At 44.2% G+C, this 16,186-nt stretch overlaps 1 protein-coding gene across 7 annotated transcripts in view; it reads left to right on the top strand.

The window, feature by feature from the left end:
* Nucleotides 1–16,186, top strand: part of SCUBE3 (signal peptide, CUB domain and EGF like domain containing 3) — a 109,116-nt gene that overhangs the window by 78,431 nt on the left and 14,499 nt on the right. For all 7 annotated transcript variants that reach the window (XM_083509175.1, XM_083509176.1, XM_083509180.1 and 4 more), the window contains 2 exons: nucleotides 3,760–3,882; nucleotides 7,319–7,435. In XM_083509175.1, the coding sequence (XP_083365301.1) occupies nucleotides 3,760–3,882; nucleotides 7,319–7,435 (240 nt within the window). The remainder of the gene's footprint in view (nucleotides 1–3,759; nucleotides 3,883–7,318; nucleotides 7,436–16,186) is intronic.

Below are 16,186 nucleotides of genomic sequence, written 5' to 3'. Positions count from 1 at the left end.
AGCCCTGTTTGGAGATACAAGGGATTGAAACTGCAACCGTCTGCATGTAAAACATGTTCTTTGCCGCTAAGCTACAGCCCCGAGGACTTTCTCAAAAGATTTCCCCCTCTTCCTCTGCATCCGCCACCACATGCAAGTGCAGTTGTTACTTATTTGTTGAATGGGACATTTTCAACACAAGGTAGCACTTCTGTTGTGGGGATTTCACATTTACCCAGCACTCAAAACTGCTGATTTTTTGCTAAGAAAATTCTGTTTCTGACCCTACTTCTCAGCTATGGTGTCTTTTTGCAGCTGGGAGTGTTGAGTGAAATATCATTCCTGTCTCCTGAGTGTTTATTGAATAGTGCCCATGGCCCCAAGCAACACAACTCCCCAAGATTCCAGTGCCATTTAAAAAGGGGATCAATTTATTTTTTTGTTACTTTTGAAGCTGAACGTCAACCTACTATACAACTCTCCTGGCCTTATGCTGCCTCTCTCCCCGCGCCCTCCTTCCCATCACAGCAATGTTCATCCATGGACTGTTGGCATTTTGGAGACTGGGCCTTCCAGAGTTAAATCTATATCTCCCACTGATGAATATGTACATGCGTGCACACACACGGCTTCCCTCCCCCTTGGTTAATTACATGAGGACAGGGTATCACGCTATTGCTGCTGGATTGGCATTAGCATGAATACGAGTGAGAGAAGCGTGCGGGCTTTTTTATCATCTGGAAAGGCTTGCAGAGAAAAAGGTGAGACTCCACAAATGGAAGGCGTCTGTGTTCTGTCTCTGGCAGCTCCAGGGAACGTGACCTTAGTTAAAAGGGGGGGAAAGCCCTTCTGCTGAAAGCTGTCTAACCGCCTTACTGATTCCAGACCCCATTTGCTTCATTATTATTTTTCAGAGCTCACCGCCTCCAAGATGCTAGAGTTCCAGGAAAGCATAATAACCCAGAGCCATATCCCCTGTGTCTGGGATTTTATTACAGTTTGGAGCTGTTTTACTGCTAGTTCACTTCACTCACAATAACAACAACAACAACAATAATGATAATAATAAAAAGCTCCAACTTCATAGTTCCTGCTAGAACTGATGGGATGGGGGAGACACAAGGGAGCAGCCTCAGATGAGGTTTGCTTGAACTTTCTTTCTGGGATTCATCAGCCTTGGTTCATTCTATTTTACAGACCATTTCCTAGCAATAAATTCTCTGGCTTGTAAGTAAAAATATATCTTAACAGGTAGCAGAAGCTATTTGAGAATTTAGGGAATCGTGTGTGAGAGGGGGGGGGGTGGATGTGGGAGAGAGAAATGTTGATTTTTGCAAAACAGCCAAATTGTAAAGGGTTTTTTTTAGTCTACGTTTATTTTCAAATTCACTGTTCTTTGAAAACTATGTCCTCTTTCAATATAGTTATTTGCAATCCCTCCTGTTCATTATTTGAGTGCTCAGAGCTAGTTAACCATTGCATCCAGACAGTGATTATTGTGATTTTGGACCTAAGACTGGTCTTAGCCTTCATGGGCAGGGAGCTAATAAGGCTAAGCCACTGCCACTTCCCCACCCCTCTCCACTTAGGGCACAATCCTAAGGGGGTGTTGCAAGGATAATAGGATATACCAGATCTTTTCCTCTGCCTATGGAGAGGCAGGCCAATGAGCAGTTAAGGGGATCTGGTCATACAAGCCTCCCTGTTGCGGGCACAGAAACCGCACTCGCCCTTGCTGCTTTGCTGTTTGTGCTCCCATAATAGTAATGGCATGTTGGGAACTCAGCAGAAGAGGCTTTGGATCCAGCCAATTCAAAGGTCTCTCATTCCTCCAACACATTCCAGGAATTGCCAGGTTGGTGGTGGTGTGTCAAGTGTGCTAGTCCTGGGACTGTACTTACTTTCGAGCTCAATGGGGCAGGCAAGTGAAGAAAAACACCAGATCAGGGGTAACACACCTTTTTTTCTGCTGGTGTAAACCTACCAAGGTGTTGGATATGACAGTTCCTCCATCTTGGATTCTCCCTTTCCCATAAGATTGTCCTGCTCAACTTCTCATCCAGATACAGTAGCAGACAGCCTGCTGGGGCAGTACTGCTCACTTAACCTCCAGTTGATCACACCATTGCTGCTTACCAAGAAGTAGAGGGTGAGGTGGCAGTGAGGTCAGTGCAGTGCAGACTCACTTGCAAGAGCACCGGATTGACTCTGCCAGTGTGTTTGCACTACACTGACCTTACTGCTGCATTGCCCCTCTACCTCCCAATAAGCAGCAGCAGCACAACCAACCAAGGATCTTGTGAGTGGCAGCAGCCCACCATTACTACTGTCCAGTCATTGGTTGTTGTCTTAGCCATATAGCTGTCCCTTCTCAACAATTGGTGGCTTCCTGCTCATCTTTAACATAACACTTCTGCTTCAGAATAATTCTCTGGGTAGCCTGCGCACTGTGTGCATGACCAACATCAACTTAGGCAACAGAACTTGTGCACAAGGATGTATTTTGAGCAACTGCCTCTGAGGAAGGTGGCTACACTTGAGATGTTATGGTGGGCTACTTACTATACCTACATGGTGGGCTACATTCTTCTTATTATAAACAGCTTCACATAGCCCCCTTTGAAGTTCATCCCTCTCACCTTTCCGGTGCTGTTTTGCTTCCCCCACCCCGAAAATGGCAATGGATGCCACATTCTAGACAGAACTTAATTGCACATCTAAGTCCCTGCTTGAACTGGTTCCTTTTGGCTCAGTGCGCAGCTAAGCCAAAGTTTGGCTTAGCATGTTTGTTCAAATCAGGGCTTGTGGTTATTACTGAGGACCCCCTATTTTTCAAAAGCCAAGCAGATCAGAAGGAGCAGAGGTTAGATGGGTGCAAGGAGGAGAGGAAGCGGAGTCCCCTCCACCACAAGGGTTGAGTGGGAGGGGATGGGGGGTGCATCAAGCTGCTATCAGTGGGGCAGCCAGCAAAGCTGCATGTCCATTGTGGCTGCTGCTGCTTTTCTGCTACTGAGAAAAGCTGCTCCACCTCAGTGCCAGGGGAAGGTAGTGCCACGGTGCCTGGAAGTGAAGGGTGATCAGCTGCCCCATTCTCTGTCAGCCTGTGGGAAGGCAGCTCATATCAGCAGTGTTATCAGCTAAGATCATTGTGCGATATTGGTGGTCCCTTGAAATTAGCTGCTCTGTTCTCCCTCACACGAGGAGTGATATATTGCCAAGTCAAAATTGTTATCGTGATGTGATTTCAAAACTGATTTTGGCCAATACAGTATATTGAAAAATTGCACACCACTAAAACAGACCATAAAATATGTGGTATTGCCATGCAAAAATGACAAAGAAATAGTTGGAGGGAAGGGAAGGGATGGGGCCCATGGGTGCATTCCGTGGATTCCCAGGGGTCCCCGGACCCCTAATTGGGAACCACTGGCCTAGAACAAACCTTGATGACAGCATATGGGGGAAGGAGGAGAGAGCTTAATCAGAAGCTCTGGTTCAAATGGCATGCTAGACCAAATTTTAGTTTAGCTGTTATGCCACGCTGAGCTAAAAGGACCCAGGAGGAGCAAAACTGCTATAGTTCCCTCCCTGAGATCCTACACATTCATGCTAAGCCACGGTTTAGCTTCGTGTTAACGTCACCTGTGTTTTGAACCCAGGAGTACCACCCACCAATTCCATTTCTTCGTTGAGTGGGCATGCATTCAACTGTCACAGTTTCTTAACTAATTCCCTTAGCTAAGCATGTTTTGCCTTGTGTTTTCCCCCTCCCTACTGTAGATATTGATGAATGTAGGTTGAACAATGGCGGCTGTGACCACATCTGCAGGAACACAGTGGGGAGTTTTGAATGCAGTTGTAAGAAAGGATATAAGCTGCTGATCAACGAAAGGACCTGTCAAGGTAAAGTCATCTTGGGACCTTTGCTGAAAAGAGTGGTGCAACTATTGTATGAGTTCAAAGGCTTTAGGCACTGAGCTAGATTTGCTCACAGTTGTGGCCTGCAACATTGGAATGCTCCTTCTCCTAAGCACACAACATGCTCCAGAGCTAAGAAATTATGGGACAGTTTTCAAGGAAACATGATAGCCAGTCATTTGTTCTGTTCTCCATAAGAGTAAAAAACAGTTTAAATTCTTTGGAAGATCCTGAGATAGGCATGACTGCATGAGCAGGCCAGAAACTAACTGGCCATGCTTTCAGGCACCCACCCAAGTAGAAAGGGAAGATGCTAAAATACTGCTTCAAAGATGGAAGAGGGACCTGATGCAGAATGGAACTGTATAAATTAGTCTCCACTCCTATTAACACCTGGCAGCTTTTTATTAAGCAGCAATATAACGAACTTATCTGTATGGCAGTTAATTAACACCCTTAATTCCCTCAGGCTTCTTTCCTAACTTTCTTAGTACTCAGTATAATTTGTTGGGGGAAAATAATGTAAAAGTTTGTATTGCTGTCTTGATTTAAAAATAAACAAGCAAATGCATAAACATGAATTTTAGTTCATCATTCTGAGCACTATAAATGTAGGTTTTCTTACCTTGAAAACAAAAAGGTGAAAAAAATGAACTTTGTAGTGTAGAAGAGGGAATTTTGCCTGCTGAAGTTCCCTGTTTAATGGTTGTGTAAAACAGGAGTTTGTGTATAAAGGAATTCTGTCTTTTTTCACCTGGACACGCTGTTTAAAACCCTGTTGTCCTGAAATAGATGTTACTTCAGCATATCTTCAGAGTACATGCAGGAGAGGATCCATAGCTGGGGGGTATTTAAGCTGGTGGCTGCTTTCCAGGGGCCAGCCCTAGACATTTTGCTGCCTGAAGCAAAGGACAAGATGGCTCCTTCCTTTAATGGACAAAAGTCAGTAGGGCTGGCCAGCCCTAGACATTTTGCTGCCTGAAGTAAAGGACAAGATGGCTCCTTCCTTTAATGGACGAAAGTCAGTAGGGCTGATGAGCATCGTCCACCAGACCTGAGGGTACCAGGCAGACCACGTGTCCTTCAACAGAGTAGAATGAACAGGGTCTTTGAAGGAATGGCAAGGGAGAGAGTTGATGCCACTGGCCCCATAACCCAGCATCTGCTGCCTCACTCTACTGTTTCCCTGTGGGTTCTTCCCCTGTCCAGTAGGTTTAATTGGGGTGTCAAGAGGAGAATTTTGGTTATATATATATATATATAATCTCCCCAAAATCTGCCAGCCCAGCTTTACAGAAGTAGATTTGTTCAAATTTTCTAATTTGAACAAATTTACTTCTGTAAAGCTGTTTTATCTTTTCTTTCAGGGGGAAGGAAAACCCCAACATTTAGGCTGCAATCCTGTGTGCACTCACCATGGAGCAAGCCTAATTGAACTCTGTAGGGCTTCTGCGTAGGCATGCATTGCACTTTTATTAAGATATTTGATCAATTTCATTGTAATTTTTTTAAAAAATCAAACTCTCATTCAGAAATAAGGTGCAGTAGATTTTTGGGAGATCAACAGCCGAGTCCTCAAAACTGCCATTTCCAAGATAATGGGAATTTATTCTCACTTCTGTGTTTTTTCCCCTTTTGAATAGGAAATGTATGGTAAATTTGTGCTTCCATGCAATTAACATGGCTAGTCTATTTTACTGACTCATGTTTAGTTGCTGCCTTTTCACTGTAGAGGCCCTTACAGAAAACAGTTAAAAGCAACATTATAAGAAGTATTAACATTAAATAATTGCAGTACAAAAAATGCAGTTAAAAACATTTAAATCCAATTAGCTCAAAGACCACAGCCAGGTCTGATGGAAAAGAGACGTTTTCCTGAATCGTCTGTAAATCCCAGTAGTGCTTAATCCCACTCTGCTAAAGAAATTGTCCCTTCCTATGCTTTACCTCAGCATGACTAATAATAAAAAAGGGAAAGTATTTCTCTTCCTGTACAAATACCTTGGAGACACATAGCACTTTGGGCATGCAAAGTGTTAGCTAGCCCTCATACACTTCACCGCTCACTGACATGATACCAGGTCACAACCCAGGCCTCAAGAGGCAACTGGCTTGGGTCTACAGCTGGGTTCAACATCAAGGCCTGTTTCCTTCTCCAAATCAGCAGCTGTAAGTTCTCCCCTCCCTTCTGGCTGGGGAAGGCAGCTGCTAACATGTGATGTAGTGCAGGTGTTTTATTCTGACTGCATAAGGCCTGGCCCTAGGGAAGCTGGGCGTGTGTTAGGAGTTGAGGCGGGAAGAGTTGCTTTATGCTTAGGTTATGGCCCCTTTCATCTCCATCCAGGTTCTGCCTTCATGGCTTTCTTTTTATGAGTTTGTGGCAATTAGGTAAATGAAGCCAATGACGTAAACATGAAGCCAGTAGGCTGGCTGTGGCCAACAGACTGTGCCTTCCAGCGCCAGTGAACTTCCCTTTAGGAAAAGAATAGGTGGCCCTGGCATCTCCCTCAGCAAAGACTCTACTGGGAAAGCATATTTTCTGCTTGTGGTTACTTCTGAGCATCTCACTGGGAAAGTGGCAGTGGAAAACTTGCCACTTCCAGCCCTTTTGCTCCATTTGGGGTTCTTATTTCAGCCCTGAGATTCAGCCCTTTGCCTTGCATACAAAGTTGAGGAATGTGTTGGCCCTAATCTTGTGACGCACTCCCAAGCTGATACTTCTGTCCTAATTAGTCAGAAACGATTTCCACCTTTCCTCCCCTCCCCAGTTCTGTATTTGTAGTCACTGGCACGGTTTAGAACCACTTTTTCACTCATAAACATTATGTACTAAAAGGATGGGGGAAAGATCCCTTTATTCAGGCAGGCAGATAGGCAGTTTTTATCCCAGCATTCCTCCAAGGAGCTCAGAGCAACATACAAGGTTCCCTCTCTTTTATCCTCAACAACCCTGTGAGATAGGTTAGGCTGACAGAAAGGGAGTGTGACTGGCCCAGTTGTCACCCAGTGAGTTTCATAGCTCTGGAGATTTGAAGCTGGGCTTTTACCTTTTTTCAACCTTCATGATTTTTAGTGTAACATTGTGGTTAAGAGTATTAAGGAGTAATTGCTGTGCATGAAATAATATTGAATATGTGTACTTCAGTGCTTATTTTACTTGAGGGGGTTAGGTCTGACAATGCAGCCTGGACTGCAGAGGAAATAATGGCAGTTGGACATATACATATACATGTGTACACACACACACACACACACACACGTGTGTGTGTTTGCTTCTGTTAGAACGACTTTGACAAAAGACTGCTGGCAATGGGTACAGTTTCAAAATCTCTGGTTATTGAGGAAGTAAAATAATCCAGGCCTCAGGGATGTACTGTCTACTTGGTGGAATGTGGCTTATACACTCTTTTCCTGTTCCCAGATATTGATGAATGCTCCTTTGACAGAACCTGTGACCACATCTGTGTAAACACACCAGGGAGCTTCCAGTGCCTGTGTCACAAAGGCTACACACTCTATGGACTCACCCACTGTGGAGGTATCAGTGTGACAGATAAGGATGAATGGGACTTGGCTGTTCTTTGTGACCTCTTTGGCACCTCTTTCTTGAGCTTTAAACCTTCTACCTCTCTCAGGTATAACTGTCCTCTTTCTGTTCTAAGCTGAAGCCTAGTGACCTTTGACCTCCAAGGGACCAGTTCAGATTGGTTTTCATTTATGGACAGTAAGCTTTGAGAAAGTCTCCATTGCTCAGGTAGTTTCTGCTTCACCCAAAGCAGGGTCCTCCCTGTAATTTTGTCAGTAATCATTCAGCTCCCAACTGAACACAGAACCTGGAGAATATCAGCAAGCCCAAGAGCTGAATAGAAGCTAGAAAACAGTTCTTGCAAAGGGAGGTTCTTGCACATTGGGTAGGTAAAGTCATTTTTAAATTCAAAGATGACTAAAAACTGTTCCTATTAATGTGCAAGGTAATATTCATGAATACTTAGTTTCTTTCAGAAGACACTGGTGCTGGCTTCAGTTGGAAATGAGACACTTTACTATGTGATGGTGGATCACAGGCACAGTAAGACAACTGCTGTGTTACTTATCAAAGATAACTCTCCTGCATCTCATGTTGGATGGAAATCTTTAGGCAGGATGCTAATAGCTCAGATTGAGCTCAATCCATTGATTGGGATCTTGCATTCTAAACACCGAGGCCGTGTCTGCTGTTATGCATTGCAGTTTGACATTCCCTCCCACTCCGTGAAGTTGTTAGTAATGAAATTTAGACTGTGGTGTCTCTGACGTGATACAGCACATTACTGCAGTTTAGACCCAGCAGCTCCTGCCTTCATGGTGCAGACATTAGTAGAATAATGTAGTTCGGGATCAGCTCATAACCAGGTTAACAGTGGGTGGCCATACAGGCAGTGAAGTTACCAACATAGACCTGTGAAAATCTGAAAGCACAGACATGGAGAGCCTTTCAGAGTACAGGTCATTCACTGTTTGTGTACCACAAATTACTGGGTGTCTGGTATCCCAGTGCTTCTGTCTGGATTATACTGGTGGCTTATCCTTTAAGACAGGAAAACAAAAGCAGGTCTGTTCACTGCAAGGATAAACTCTGCAAATCTAAACACTTGTTGGATCTCACATCATCAGCATAAGCATATGTATGTACAGTATGGTGCTGTCTATAATGAGTCACACCATTGGGCCATATAGCCCAGAATAATCTGTTCTTATTGACAGTGACTCCCCAGTATCTTGAACAGAGATGTATTCTAATCTTGCTGAGATCCTTTTGATTGTAATCACTAAGGGTGAAACCTTGGAACTTCTACTTCTAATACATGTGCTCTACTACTGATCTGTTCCCAATGCATCTTAGTGGCCCTAGTCAGAGAATCTTTGTATGGTGAGTTGCTTATTTGATGGATTTTATGGACTGTGTTTGCCCTTGCTTGAAGTGTAGAGAATACTATAGTTTATGCAGAAATGTTTCATTTGAATGTTATTTATAGTCTCTACATAATTTGTCCACAAAACAGCTCTAACACAACAATTCCAGTTTTACACAAAAATTAAACTGAGACTTGCCGAAGCCAATGATTGAACCAAGCAAGGGCTGAACAGGTTTCTTAAAGCCTGGCCTACCATTCCTGCACCTGGACCACAAGAGAGATTTCCGCCCCACCCCCCTCTTTCTTTCTTGTGAGACCGCATTTAGTGAATTATGTTTCCTAAAATATGTTTGCTACTCTTTGCAGAGAGTGGCAGGACCAGACATTTGTCTCTGCGGCTATAAACAAGGTGACAGGAACGATTTGTGTCTTGTCCAGTGGGATGTGAGCAGGGAAAACCCCACTGTGAGTTTTTGGCAGAGGATTTGAGGTGGGTGGAGGGGAACTTCAGAAAGTTTTATGGTTTCTCAATGGAGGGGGAGGAAAGGGTTGGGGTTGTGCCAGCAAGAAAAATGGAAAGACAGATGGAAGGCGTGGAGGGGATTGTTGGAGCGTGTTGCTGCAGCAGTGTGGCTTGCCACGATAAATATAAGGGAGAGTTATTTCTCTCAAGATGCCCTAGATTATACAGACTGAGGCAGATGCATAAACAGACTGCAGCAATTACACACACACAAACATGCACGCAAGTAAAGTATGCAGACTGGCAAAAGTGAAGTGCACCTGAAAAATGAAAACACAAATTCGCCCGTTGAGCTCAATTTGCCACTCCTGTCAAATTGGTGCAGATTCATGGTCTTCAGTGTGGTAAAATCAAAAACAGCAAATCAAAAATCAAAAACAGCAAATTGTCCGAGTGCCAATGTTGTCACGCAGCTTCGTAAGTATTGTTTAAACTGCATGCTGGACCTTTACTTGATGTCTGTCCAAAGTGTGCTAACATTCTGTGGTTGCCAAGTACAGATCCCCTCTGTACTTGCTTGAGATGAAGCTGTTTCTGCTTAGGCAACCAATTTTGCTCAGTCCTTTGCATGATAACAGGCAGAGCCCAGCTATGGATCACAGGTGTGGACACAGAAATCACATTGCGAAGAGACAGTTGTAGATGGAGTGTGTCTGCATCACTAGCATATTTTGTGAGAAATGTCACATTTAATTGTCCTGCTAGGAAAGGCTTATTGTATTGAATTAGTTGCTTGCAAAGGAAGGTTTCATTTCATTTTTAATCGTAGACCTGAGATGCATATGTACAGGAGGCTGCACGCTTCCAGTGCAATATTGCTAAATGGCGGGGGTGGGGGGAGAGAGAGAGAGAGAGAGAGAGAGAGAGAGACTGGAAACGCTCCTAACAGAAACAAGGGCTAAGTAAAGGTTCCTCAACCCTTTAATCTTATTTTGGTTCTGGGAGTGGGACTGATGACTATGTACACACCATACATACAGTTCCCTACGAAAGCTCTGTAATGGATAAACTACAGCTCCCAATATACTGTGCAGGAAGTTATGCACTATAACATTTTTAACAGCGTTTCTGTGCACTGCTCTGGTTTCGCCAGAAGCGGCTTAGTCATGCTGGCCACATGACCCGGAAGCTGTACTCCGGCTCCCTCGGCCAGTAAAGCGAGATGAGCGCTGCAACCCCAGAGTCATCTGCGACTGGACCTAACAGTCAGGAGTCCCTTTACCTTTATGCACTATAAATATGCTTTAAATGGATGGTGTGATCACAGCTGAGAGAGAAGGTTTTACTCAACGCATACCTATGATATGAAAGTACAGCTGCCTTAGACTACCTAAGGAATTTGATTTGAAGGGTGGGCATCCAGGCTCATAGCACATCTTCTTTATGCACTGTGTCATGTTACCTGTTGAGGAAATAAACCAAACAAATCAGTACACTGGGAAGATGGGGGCAACTGGCTAGGTCACACACTGGAATAGAAAAGGAGCTGGATGCTATAATATAATCACAAATTGAAAAATGAGTAATTAGACATTTGAAAGGGGGCTGTTTCCTGTTGAAGAAATCAAGCATCATTTTGCAATTTTTATCAAGAGAAATGTAGGCAGCACAACAGAAGATAGCAGTTGTGCTGCTTTGCTTGGCGCTGTTTGGGCCCTAGCCTCAGTAACATGAAGGCAATGAAATATTACAAAGCTTGTAAGTCAAGATGGAAAGGTTTTGGTATTTGGGGGGCTTGTCTACATTTTGCATTCCTTGGCTCAGCTACAGTAAGTGATTAAGAATTTAAATTATATACCAGACACCTGCAGCCAGAGATTTGCCCAGTTAATCTGAAGTAATATGCAAATTTCTGCCTTCCTCACTTTTTCACACTGTTTTCAAAAACCGTCCTTCCTGCTCCAAGGCTTTGTATGATGAGGTTTCCTGCATCTCTCTTCTGCTTCCTTGATCGCATGACCTTCAGCCCTCACCCTCTCAATTCCAGTGCAACGTATCATCCATACATCTTGTGTGGGACTTTCCCCATCTTCTTCCTTCCTCCATGAACCATACCCTCGGTTATTGTTCCTTGTAGGCTCTGTGTCTCTCTTACAGTAGACTGCACTTCTAATCCCAGGCTCTTGTGTGCAGTGTTCCCCTCATCTTCCGCCTTATTTTACCTCAACCACAACAACTTTGCATGGTTTTGCATTCTACCTGCAGCAAGCATCCCTACAGGTTTCTAGGCCCTGCCTGATATTTTATCCCTTCCGATTTCCCCACAACAGATGTATATACCAGTGCTGGTCACATCCAATGTTTAGCCATAAACTTTATCACTTGAAATTATTTGAAGAGAGGATCAGGCAGACACCATTAGATAGTTTGATTGTCATTCATCTTGCTTTGCCAAAGTAGGACTTAACTCTGTCCTCTCCTGCTTTAACTTATGACCTTATTTGAACATTCATTACTCTTCTTTGGAATTCTCTGATTCACACTGAAAGCTGAAAAGGAATCTTATCCAAGACCACATCAAACAATTAATCCATTTTTCATTGCTGGTTTAGGACACTAAGCTCCAGGAATACTGTGTTCCCACAGTAAATTTGATTTAACCCTGTGGAGGAAGATAGAAGTGAAATTAAAAGGGATATGCTAGACAGGTCTTTTAAAATAAAAAATTAAAGATATGTCCCATCAGTATCAATATTAGGCTTCAGAGATAACTCGGACTCATGAGTGCAACACGATTATTAACCCAACCCAGTGCTGGGCTATTCTGTGCCGTAGACAAAGCTAGCTACTTGCACTCCACAATTGTTTTAATTGCTAACTTCAGTGCTCAAAAACTGATGTATTGTAGAAAAAATTGAAAAGCACAAAATTTGAAACTGCTAAATAATCTTTGTGAATTATGATGTTAAAATTTAAGTTTCTTAATAGTTTCAATTTCAGGCACATCAAAATCTCAATTTGTGTGCTTTTTCTTCTTGTGGTGGCATAAGCCTTGGAAGTCTTCGAGCTATTGCTGTAACTCCACAGCACAGAACTTCAGCGCCAATATCTTTGTTTCCATTGTGCATCAGTGATTTTTCCAAATGCTTGCAGCTCTTAAGTACATCTTCAGTAGATATTTTGTTGATAGATACTGCATATATGATACAGGATGCCAAATAGAGAATTATAGTGGAGCTATTGTAGCTTGTATGGCCACGACTGAAACAACATAGTAGAAACCTACTTTGAATTTCTGCTTTGGTCCTCGCAGTGCCTCTTCTTGGGCCTCATACTCAAACTGCCATTTCTTTCTCCTTTTTCCTAACCTGTTCTGTCTCAAAGTTTGGTACTATTTCTAGCTCCTTTGCAATCTCAGTAACATCTATCAAAACTTGCTGAAAACCCTCATCACACCTGGAGCCCACAAGGTAATTCCTGGTCACTTGCAGTTGCCCTTGTCACTGAATTTAAATCAGCTTCCTTATTTTATAGCATTTTGCTTGTGAGATTAACATGGAAAAGGATGTTGTAACATGTGATACCACAAACTGATTTATTTATTTATTTATTTATTTATTTATATAGAGCATTTGTAGCCTGTTCTTTCACCCAAAAAAGCCTCCCGAGTGGTTTGCATAAAAACAAAACAAGACAATCGCTACCCATGGGTTTACGAGCTTACAAAAAGTGGCTTGCAAAAGGATGAATTGGCACAAACATCAGTTTGGGTGTTCCACAGATGGATATTTGCTCTGTGTTTTAGAGGCAGTATACGTCTGCATGCCAGTTGCCATCTTGTAGTACAAGAAATTGGAGGGCGGGTGGTCAGATCCCCCCAATTAGCCCAATGAGGATTGAGATTGCTTTGTGGCTGTGGAGGGAGGCCGGGAAATGGAAAACTAGGGTGGGGAATGGAATGCACTGGAGTGGGTGGAATGTTGAACAACAACACTGCACACTCCTAACATTTTGCTGCAGGTCCCATTTGTTGACTGTATGAGGCATCTGGACACAAAAATGGGAAATAACTGGAGACAGCTATCACCACCATGCTTTGCTTTGTGCCCTTTGTTGCCCTCAGGGGAAGGTTGTCACATTCCACTCAGGATTATGGTTTTGAACCAGAATTCTAAAGGGGAGTGACATTCAGAAAATACTGGGGGCGGTGGATTCTTTACCACTGAAATTAGGTGAAGCAAAGTGTTACCTCTTTCCATCTTCAGGGAACTTCACAGACTTGCATGTGTTGCCATGAAGAGTGTGAGAGCTAAGAGTTGTAACTTAGTGGCAGACCACGTGCTTTGTATGAAAAATGGTTCAGTCCCTAGCATCTTCATGTAGGGCTGGAAAACACATCTTGGAGACCTGCTGTCAAGTCATTGTGGGCCACAGCTGGGCAGCCAAGTGCAGCCCATTGCTTCTCTCACTATGGTCCATACTAAGAGCATACAAAGAGAACCCTGCCTTTTAAAAAAATCTGTGTTAGAACTGCTGGGGAGTTCAGACTTTAACCTCCCTGGTAATCCCAAGCAGCTGGGGGGGTACTTTAAAATGGGGGGGGGCAGCCTAGGAGATCTGGCCCTGCTCACGTCAGGAGCTGGAGTCTAGCGTGAGTCAGCAATCAAAGAAAAACGCGGTGTCAGTGAAGTTAACTCTTTATTCAAGAAACCAAAACGGCACAGGCCTAGTGATCCCAGCAACTCTTCCCAGTAGGCCTGCTCCAACAAGTTGCAAGGATTGAAGATCCCTGCTTTTCCACCACTCTCTAAGGCTCCCCCTTTCCAGTGTCTTTCCCAAGTAGTCACGAACAGCACCAGCACACAACCCCCCTCTTCATTTCTCTGCGTGTTCTAGGAGACCAGGGGGAAGCTTGCAGCAGGAGGGGAGACTCCCTGGCTTCTTCAGCAGCCTGCCCCTCACTCTCCTGGCCCCTTTCCCCTCCAGCTTCAGAGTTGGAACTGCCCTCTGCCACAGCCTCTTCCTGCTCACCAAACCCTGTTACCTCTTCTGCTTCTGGCACCTCCTCCTAGTCTGCTCCTTTCCTCCGCTTGGCAGCTCATCGTCATCCTACCACCAATCCCCTGGCTCTGAGCCTTCTTCCCCTGAGGTGCTCCAGCTGGTGCCTCCCACCACTCCTATGCATCCAGCCAGTCTGTGACAGCCCAGCACTAGGTGCAGCCCTGCCCATTATATGTGGCCCTGGACACCCCCCCCCCCGCCGCTGCTACATGTGGCCCTCAGAAACAAAAGGGTTGCCCATTCCTGGTCTAGGCAGTACTGAGCTAGATGCACCAAGGGTACAAGGTGCATTCCTAACTTTCTCCTAGCTAAAAGCTCCCTTGGGATAGGAGAAAGTGAGTTACATAAATAAACAAGATGAAATGGAACCAAGCCCAAGAATGGCTTGGCAGTGCCATATGAGTCAGCACCCAGCCTACTCCAAAGAGTTGGGAGCAAAGCCCATGACCTTAGTGTGCCCCATTGTGTGGGAGTGTGCTTTGGCAAAGCCTGGAAGACTGAAGCCTTTGTAAGTGGAGGTTTCAGAACAAAGCCCTGCCTTCATGAGTTGTTTTGACTCTTCCTCTCCCATTGTTTGCTCGCTTCATGCTAGACCTTTAGCATTGATTTCCATGGTTGTGGTTCTCTGTGTGCCATAATGGGGAGAGCTGCTGAAAGGGGGCAGCCTTGGTAGACTGTCTGACACAGCTGTCTTTTGAACTTTAGCAACCAAGCCTTTCCATTTTATTCTGATCTCTGCTCACAGTCACACTCTTGATTTCTGGAATGACTCTAAAGCAGGGTCTGATGAGTTCTTTCTCTCATCGTTGATTACCTATTCTTTATTGGCAAAGGTAGGGATGCGGCAGGCTTCCTGTACAATGGATGGGATTAGACATTTTCTATTGTGGGAAATATTAGATAGACTAAGCAGGCAGCAGGTTGCATTTCCCGACAGTTGCTAAGTTTTCCTAGAATAAGTTTAGAGCAGTTTCCCCCAACCTAGTGCCTTTCAGATTCCCCCACCCTGATTATAAATCCCATCAGCGTATCCAGTGACCAGGGATGATGGGAGTTGTGGTCCAACAACATCTGGAAGGCACCAGATTAGGGAAGGCTGGTCTAGAGAAACAAGCAATATTTTCAAAATGTGCCTGCCCTATGTATTTTGGGGCCTATTTATATCTCTGGACCTCCATTACCTCTAAAACGTCACTACCACCAGCTGATGGGGTTGTGCAATTGCATGTTAAGCGCTGAACTTGGCTTTTGGCAGACCACCTAAAAGATGAATTAGCAGTAACATATCAAAAGATGAATTTAGCCTGTGGCAATGCAGCGACACAAATGGCAACATAACTGGGAGTCAGGATGGGCTGGCAGAAAAAGGACTGGCACAAGCTGAAAAGGTCATATTACTGACTAGGCTGCAGTTCCACCAGATGCTTGGAAATGTGTGTGGAGCAGGTTTGTATGTGGAGGTTAAGCACTACTTAGCAGCAAGCTAATTTCCCATGAAGCTCTAGTTTGGCCTTCCCAATTACAGTATGCTTTAAAAAATAAATTGTCCACCAGTCTAAACCTATAATAGGTGTGTGCACACTGGGGAATGGAACATAGGAAGCTGCCTTACCCTGAGCCAGATCTAACTCAGTATTGTCCGCACTGACTGGCAGTGGCTCTCCAGAGTTTCAGGCAGGAGGATTGAACTTTGGACCTTCTGCATGCAAGCAAGATGCTCCACCACTGAGCTACACACTGAATGGAAAGCCCTTGTGACCATCATGGAGCGCAGCATTCTAAATGTGCAAGGGAGGACTGTCATCATTTCTAATCACTCCACTCAGTATCAATACCTCTAGCTACATATTTTTCCCATTCTTTGTTAGCC

Source organism: Podarcis liolepis (genome assembly GCF_965112155.1).
Source record: "Podarcis liolepis genome assembly, chromosome: 6".
In the NCBI taxonomy this organism is placed as follows: Eukaryota; Metazoa; Chordata; class Lepidosauria; order Squamata; family Lacertidae; genus Podarcis; species Podarcis liolepis.
This window is presented reverse-complemented; position numbering and strand designations above follow the sequence as displayed.